General features: G+C 59.5%; 1 protein-coding gene across 1 annotated transcript in view; it reads left to right on the top strand.

Annotated features, from left to right (window-relative positions):
- DCLK1 (doublecortin like kinase 1) overlaps window positions 1-8456 on the top strand; it is a 161594-nt gene that overhangs the window by 121745 nt on the left and 31393 nt on the right. The window contains exon 8 of the mRNA XM_045294001.1: window positions 7590-7648. Within this exon, the coding sequence (XP_045149936.1) occupies window positions 7590-7648 (59 nt within the window). The remainder of the gene's footprint in view (window positions 1-7589; window positions 7649-8456) is intronic.

Below are 8456 nucleotides of genomic sequence, written 5' to 3'. Positions count from 1 at the left end.
CCGGCTCTGCACACAGCTATGCAGGCATCGCCACGGCTGCTGTGAGCCCCGAACCGGACCCTCCGTCCCCCCCTCTTCCTCGCCCTCCTCCTGCTGCTCCCGCTCCTACAGGTGTGGGGGGCAGCCCTGCGCAGTCAGAAGGGAGTCTGTGGCAGCCGCCCCACAGATGGGCTTTCAGGTCTGTGTCTGGTCAGAGTCGAGAGCGCTGGTTTTCTGAAGATGCCAGCCATTGCAACGGCCGCAGCCACCAGAGACAAGAGCTGAATGCTCTCAGGGGGTGCTTCCTCCTCTCCATGCTGGTCCCGCTGGCTGTGGGGGTGGGAGGCCACATGCCGGCCAAGAGCCCCTCTCTCAGAACTGCGCTCCTGCCCCTCCACAAGTACATCTTACTTTCTGAAATCCCGTTTCCCCGGGAAACCACGGACCGACTACGCCGGCGATGCCACTTCTCAAATGTAAAACACCAAGGCCGGGAAACGCTCGAGTTCTTCTGAGATGTTTTAAAAGACCCAGATCTTAAAAAAGAAAGAAAGAAAAAGCCTGGGCTGTTTCCAAAAGGCAACTTTGAAAAATCACATTCTCTTAAAAGCGGGCACTGCCGACAGGAAACTTGGACAGCCCTGTGGGTCTGGCTGAGGTTCCTCCATCAATCCTCGGATGCAAAACTCCTTTTGTGCTAAGCCGAGTGAGGCTTGCTACACATTAACCCACTAACCCCGCGCGTGCAGTGCCCCTCTGAGATGCCGTGGTCAGCCCTGCGCAGACACTGCGGCATTTCCTTCTGTTTGCGTCCAGCACTAACGACCCCTGACTTACGAGGCATGGCTTTGATAGTGTCCGTAGATGTAGGATGCCATTAGGAGGTTTTAATCAATTTTACTTGCTTCCGCCCCATGCACCCCCCTCCGCCCCTCCCACTCCTAAATCGTACTTGGAAATGGAACACTTCCGGATGGGGGGAAGCAGATGTCAGACTGGGTGTAGGTGACTGATTCATAGCCCAGCCACGTTGTTCCGACAGCCAAGCACACATCTGTTTGACGGCCACCCGTGTCCCCACATGAACACGACACTCCAGCCCAACGGGCAGGAAAAGACAAGGCTGGCAGCAAGCCAACAAGGATGGGTCTGCCTGCACCACCTGAAAGCCTGACCACGGCCCATGCCGCACTGTCCTGCCGGCCGCCCGCTCAGGAGCCGCCAGCGCCGCCGGCACCGTGTTCAAGAGCTCCGCCCGTGGTTGCAGGTCAGGGTTCAAACCTGCCAGCTGCCCCTGGAAAAAGAGGGGGCCATTTGCTCCCTTGAAGGTCGCCAGCCTCGGCAAAGCAGTGGGGTGGTTCTGCTCCGTAATGCTGGGCTGCCTGCCGTGAGCCTGGATCCCGGGCAGGGGGTCTGCTAAAACTCGAAGAAAGAGAGGGGCCATCACCGAGAGCCGGTGGGGGTTGATGCACCAGGCGGGCCAACTTGGCCAGCTGCCTCAAGTTCCTGCGTGGCCACTCTCCGTCCAGACAGCCACGGCCACTGCCATGGGCCCTGGTTAAAGGGCAGTCCCGGCGCCCGGCAGAGCCTGGCTGCCAAGCAGGACTCGGCTTATGCTCACTGTCAATGGGCCCATGCCAGGCCTCGTGGCCGTTCCCAGGAAAGGCTGCTCCCGGGACTTTGGTTAGAGGCACGTCCGGGCGGGCGCCATCAGTTACTCTCGGAAACTCCAGCTCTTCCGAGGCGGGAGCCCCGCGCCGCCCGGCCACACTGCCAACGCAGAACCAAGTGGGAGGAGCCAACCGAAAGCGCCCGCCCTCCTCCTGCCCACCTTGGACAGCCCAGAGGCCCCCTTCCCGTTCCACCAAGCCGAGCGGTGCCTGCAACACCAAGGCTTTCCCGCCAGACAGAAGCCAGTCCTGGGTTGTTGACGGCTCCACGGAGCAGAAAGAACCTTCTGGAAAGACACAAGCACCTCTTGTCTCACAGAGACCCTGGGTTGCGTGGCTGCAGCCCTGAAGCCTGAGCCTGATTCATTGGCACTTGCTCCCTGAAAGTTCTTCTGAACCTCACCCCGCTCTCAGCCTCCAGGCACGGGGAGACCACACCCCACTGCTGCGGGCTAGGCTAGTTGCGGTTTTGTTTTTAGTCGCGTCCACTGCCATCGCCTGACGGGCCCTTTCTGCTCCGTTCTCATGTTGTGTCTGTCAGTGGGAGACAACGGCATGCAAAAGGCTAATTCCTTTGAGCCCCAAATGCACGCCCTGAGCCCAGCCAAAGGGAAGGGAGAGTGCTTCCCTCACTGCCCTCCTCTGCCCCACCTCATCTTTCTGCTGGTTTCTGGACGCCCGCTCTGGGTGCTTCCATAGCTTGGTGGCTCGGGTGGCTGGGCACAGCCTGGCAGGGCACTGTGGATGGCAAAACCTCCTAGTTCCTGCCTCTGGTAGACTTGCGGGCCGCTAACGGCAGCATGTCCATTGGCGTGTGTCAGGGGGCTTCAAACACCTGGTGGGGCATGGAATGACAAGATAACGGCATGTTCTCATGAAACCCCCTTTTTGAAGCCCCCTCGTCCTTAAATTCAAAAGCCACTTGCAAAACCATGGTGACAAAACGGTGTCCCAGCTGCAGATTTTCTGATTCTTCACGAAAGTATTGAATTTTGAAACCCCCCAAAGCAGAAGACTGCATAAATGATGTGTCCGTTGCCCCACCCCCCACCCCCAGTGTCAGCAGCAGCACCGGCACTGCTGCGTCTCCATGTCCCCGAGGGCGCCCTTGGACTGCCCGGTGAGGATGGGGTGGAGAAGCTGCCCGGGGTGGGCAGTAGTCGGCCATCTTGCAGAACCAGGTGTGGAATGACAGTCTGTGGTCCTGTGGACGGGGAGTGGGCATGCAGCAGAGACAGGCGCCCTGCCAGGCCATCGTGTGCTCTCTCCAAGGCCCCCGGTAACTGCTGGCACACAGTAGCTTCCTGCCCTTGGTGTGCGTGTGTGTATGCATGTGTGTGTGTTTTGTGTGTATGTATGTGCACGTGTATATGTGTGCATGCATGTGCGCGCTTGTGTATGTGTGCATTTATATGTGTGTACATATGTGAATGTGCAAGTGCATGCATGTGTGTGTATTTGTGTGTGTGTATGTATGTGCATGTGCGCGCGTGTGAGTGCAGTTGTATGTGCCTGCATGTGCACGTGTTTGTGTGTACATGTGTGCTTGTGTGTGCATGTGCATGTGTGTATGCATGTGTGCATTTGTGTGTGTGCATGTGTGTTTGTGTGTACATGTGTGCTTGTGTGTGAATGTGTGCATGCGTGTATGCGTATATGCATGTGTGCGTGTGTTCATGTGCGTGTGTGTGTTCATGTGCATGCATGTGTGCATCGGTGTGTGCCTGTGTACACGTGTGTATGCATATGTGCATTTGTGTGTGCGTGTGCATGGGTGTACGTGTGTTTGTGTGTACATGCGTGCATGTGTGTGTATGTGCATGTGTGCGTGTGTGCATGGGTGTGTGCACAGTGGGCTTGGAAACCAGGTCGCGAGTCCCTGGAAGACCAGAGGCGAGAGACTGAGGAGAGGCTGTTCCGCGGTGTGTGTCTGTGTGCCACAGCAAGGGGCTGGGATGGTCCCTGTCACTGAGTGGGCGGGCTGGCTGCATTGTGACTCGGAGGCATCCAAGGTTAAGCAGAGGCTGGCTGCTTCTCTGCACAGCGTGAGGGGCGTTAGAGAAAGAAAGGGAGAAGGTTGGCCCTGGTGTGGCTATGGGTTGCGTGACTGGCGGCAGGCTCAGCAGCTGATCTGGCCTCCCCCGCAGAGTTTTCAGAGCCAAGGACTGGTGGAAGGTGACCCTGTGCCTGGACGCCCCCTCCCCGTACGTCCCCTCCCCGTGAACTGCTGTGCACCCTCCCTCCCGAAGTGGACGTTGTGGCTCTGCCTTAAGAGACCCGACTGCACAATAAACCGGAGGAACCCTCTGCTGTTGGCTCAGCTGCTTTCAGCAGACCTGTGGGGGAGGGGGGCGCGTCCCTGGAGAACAGGCGGGCCTCGGGGAGGGGTGGCCCTGGGCAGTCAGGTCTCCCCTCTGCCCCCCGCCCCATCTTCTGGAGGCCACCTGAGTGTCCCAGATCGAGATGTGAGATGCGCCACAAGGATGCCGTCCGGACACGCATGACGGAAGAGGGACCACTGCCCCCCCCACACACACACACACCTTGGGAAGGGAAGGCTTGTCAGACAAATTGCCAACTGGTTGGGGACAAAGAAACAAGCAACACTGTTGCTCCCACAAGATCAGCGGTTCAAACCCACCAACCGCTGCATAGGAGAAAGGCTAGGCGGTGTCTCCCATTGAGACTGGCAGCTGGGGATCCTGTGCTCCCTCAGGGCCGCTGTGAGCCAGGGCCGAGAGGCTGCGTGCTGTCTGGGGTGTTGGGTTTTCCTGACATCATGTAGAAGTCACATCAGAGTGATTTCTCTCTTCCTGGGACAATTCCCAACGGGTCACCTTCCAGCAGCCTCATAGCCATGGGCTAGGTCCAGCCCGGCCAGCACGATCGGGGGAGGCTGTCTGGTTGGGGACCCCTGGGCTCATAGGACACTTACAAAATCTGGAGGGGTGTGGAGCCCGGCTGTGTCGGGCGTGGGAGTGAGGCTGGCTTTGGCTCCAGGGCCCTCAGACCGCTTGGTGAGAGGTGCGTGCGGAGCTGTTCTGTCAGCCTTCTGACGCACTTCAAAGCGGGGGATGTGTCCGCCGCCATCTGGTTCCGCGCCGCCCGGCTCCACTCCCGGTGTGTTCTTACTTAGATGGGCTTTTATAAAGCAGCCCCTTAAAAGCAGCCAGGTGCCAGCCAGCCGCCCCAAGGGCCCCGGGCCAATCTGCCCGAAGGTGATGGCATTTTGAGTGTCCCACAGCCCAGGAGCTGCAGACGGGGTCCTCTCTGCAGAGCGAAATCTCGTGGCATTAGAGCCCCAACCCCTCTGCCACCGACCTAGGTCCAGCACACGGAGACCCTGTCTCTTGAGGCCGGTTTGGAAACCAGAGCGGAATACGTGTGTATCTCCTGAAACGTAACTGAGCTGGGTGTCGTCTCTCAGTTTCCCCAGGACGAGCAAACGGGCCAAGCAAACGCAAAACCTTGTCAACTTGTAGATCAGGAAGTGGTTGGTCCGCCCAGAAAAACCAGCTCCACCAACTGATTTAGTCTGCGAGCCCGCAGAAGTGCAGGGGCGTGTTCTCCGCCTCCTGTTGGCCATCTATGGCGGTGAGGCGAGCCCATGCGTTACGCTGATCTCAAAGAGGGATAGCGCCCACAGTGTCCCTGTCCCTTTTACGCAACCACTCAACCGGACAGCCGCTGCCCCCCAGCATGCTCCGGCGCTCCCCAAAAGCCAAGCCCTCTGGCGTCGAATCGGTCCCGACTCACAGCGACCCTGCAGGACACCACACACCTGCCCCAGCTGGGTGTCCAAGACGGCCAGGGGCTTCAGAAACAGACCGCTTCATCTTTGTCCCACGGAGCAGGTGGGGGATTTGAACCGCCCACCTTTAGGTCAGCAGTGGAGCGCTTAACCACTGTGCCCCTGGGCGCCCTTGTTTCCCGCTGCGAACGTACAGGCAGGTGGGTTGGTCACCCTCACAGCCAAAGCACCACACTGATGAGTGAAGTGGCTTTGCCTGGGAGGCCTGCACCAGAGGTGTGTCAGCGCACCAGTCTGGTTTGCTTCCCCCGTGACAAGGAGGTGGGACAAATAGGTGGTGGGAGAGAGAGAGTAGTTTTAGGGGAGAGATTCTGCATCCAGAGGTGGGGTAGCGAGCTGGGAGGGTGCAGTAAAGACGGTGCCCAGGATGGAGACCGAAAAGGTTCGGTCTGGTCTATCCCACCAGCCTCCTGGATTCAGAAATGGTTGGAAACATTGCTGAGCTGCTAGCGCGGCCATGAAGGGAATCGTGCAGGCGGCCTCACGGGTTCTGTGGGCAAGGCTGGGGGCTGGGTTTTCCTGAGCACGTCACAGTGGGCTGCAGTCTGTGTGTGTGTGGGGGGGGCAGCATGATGGAGATGTGTGCGGTCTTGTGAGAGTGACCAGAGCGTGGGGCAGAGCCACCATACAGCAGTGCTCCACATGTGGGTGCCCACGGAGCTGGTGTTGGGATAATGGCGCCCACTGACCTGGTGTTGAGATAGTAATGCCCACAGCCGTGGTGTTTGGAAAATCGCACCCATAACCTTGGTGTTGGGATCATGGTGCCCATAAATTTGGTGTTTGGAAAAGCATGTCCTTAACCTTGGTGTTGGGATAATGGCACCCATAGCCTTGCTCATGCTGGGTGGCCACCCATCTTCCACGTGCACACAAACAACGGGCGGGCTCCCAGCGCGGCAGCGCCGGACAAGCCTGTGAGGGAGAGTCTGCACGGAGGCCATCCGTTGCCTCACTGGGAATCCTGAGGAGGAAATTCAGCCTCCGGATGGGAGGGCGGTGGGAGGGGCAGCACTGCAGTCCCAGAAACTCAGGGGCCACCATGATCACAGCCCCCCGGGGTGGGGGTTGGGGTTCATATGCTTGGCTGCTTCCTGATGGGCTGGCGGTCATGGAGGAAGGATTAGTGAAAGACTTCTAACCCCACCCCAGAAAGCGCTGCGGGACTAGCTGCCCTCTGATGCCAGGGCTAGGCATCCGGTCAGCTTGTCCCTGTCCCAGAAACCATGTGGGACCAGTTACAGCCCCCATCCCACCCCCACCCCGTTCCAGGAGGCTGCAGGGCTAGGCCTGGGCTGCAAACCATTAGGTCAGCTGTTCAAACCCACCCGCTCAGAGGGAGGAAGCTAAGGTGTCTGCTCCGTTACAATGTAACAGCACACTGCTGCGGAGACTCCTCCCACCTGCAGACGCAGTCACGCCCCTCTGTTTGACCTTGAAATAAAGCGAGACTGCTTCACTCCTGAGCTCCCTGCTTGTCCTGAGTCGTTTCTATTGCGTTTTGTTTTCCCCTAAAGCCGACAGTCACCTGACACCCTCAGCCGGAGTGCAATTTTGAAATGGTTTTGGGGTACGCGTTCCTGAACACAAACTTGCAGTTAAAACGAGCCGTTTATGTTCACACACACACACACACACACACACACACACGAGTCTAAAAGCCTTGGACTGTGGTGTTGACATTCATTCACAAAGCCGGGATGACCACCCAGCCGGGCTGGCAGCCCGCACTCAGAGAACCGGCCAGCTGAGGGCTCGGGCAGACGGGGTGGAGGTAGCTCCTGGGTCGTAAGGCAGCTGGTGGAATCCATGCCCCCCAGCTCAGTTGGCATCAGTGTTTGCCAAGGACACTGGGCCAGGGTTCTACCTGCGTGCTGTTCTCATTACAAGAACAAGCTGGGGGGTGGGGATGGGGGGAGCCAGGATGTGGACATCTTTGCAGGAGACTGTCCTGCCCTCGTCTGAGCTTGGGCACCTGGAGTCAGCGCATGACCCTCCAGACACCGCACAGCCAACAGCACCTGCTCACCCAGACCTGGCGTGTCCACAGGGCCAGGAGACCCACAGAGGCCGCTGTGGGGACGCAAGGTCCCCTGCAGACAAGGTCGACCTCTGACACTTAAGCTTAGCTCTTCCCCGCTCGGGGAAGACACAGCCCTTCCTCCCTGGCTGGGCTCGCAGGGACAGAGCAGCCTGCCTCGGCCTGGTCACAGCCGGTGGCTCTGCAGAGCCTGCGTCCATCTGCCCCAGAGCCCAGAGGGAGGCCCTGCCCGTGGGGCACGTGCGAAGCCCCCTCTCTGGTCCAGCCCATCGTTCATTGCCCATGTCTCTGGGGGGCTGGGCGGAGGGAAAAGCAGCCCCCGGCTGTGTCCTTGGTGACCCCTCTATCTTCTTAGGCTCTGTCACAAACCCCCGACCCCGGGCCTTTCGGGCTTCACTAGAGAGGCCACCAACTCCCTGGATGTCCCCTGTGACAGCAGGCAGGGGCCCTCTGGGTAGCGAGAGGCCTCTGGAGTCCACCGGCGGTCAGGGAGGGCCCTTCCCTGGGGGACGCTCGCTCCCCGAGTTGGCCATGGAAACCACTGCACTCCCTACCCAGCGTGGGGTTGGACATCCTGAGTGACAGAAAGCCTCAGGTCAGGCTGGCCCCATGGGCAGGGCCGCTTGGCTGTGGACACGCCTCTCCATGACGAGACCCACCTGCAGCTGCTCGCAGGCATGGTCATCTCTCTGCTCCACAGACGGCCAGGAGCACGAGCCCACGCCACCCCCGGCCCACTGCCTCCAGCTCCCAGCCCAGTGGACTCTCCAGGAGGACAGAGGGGCTCAGAAGCATGTGATGCACCATCGGGCATTGCCCCTGGGCAAACTGTCCTCAGAGGCCATTCAGACGTGGACACGCTCCTGGCTGAGCACCCTGCCCTGCAGCTGGCCGTAGCGTGGCACGCGTCAGTGTCAGTGTAGGCCCGGCCCCACAGTGGTGGTCCTGAGGTGCA

This window comes from Echinops telfairi, unplaced genomic scaffold (assembly GCF_000313985.2).
Source record: "Echinops telfairi isolate 266 unplaced genomic scaffold, ASM31398v2 ScPeMD7_2565;HRSCAF=3150, whole genome shotgun sequence".
NCBI classification, from domain to species: Eukaryota; Metazoa; Chordata; class Mammalia; order Afrosoricida; family Tenrecidae; genus Echinops; species Echinops telfairi.
Note: the sequence above shows the minus strand (reverse complement) of the source record. Positions and strands in the feature narration are given on the sequence as shown.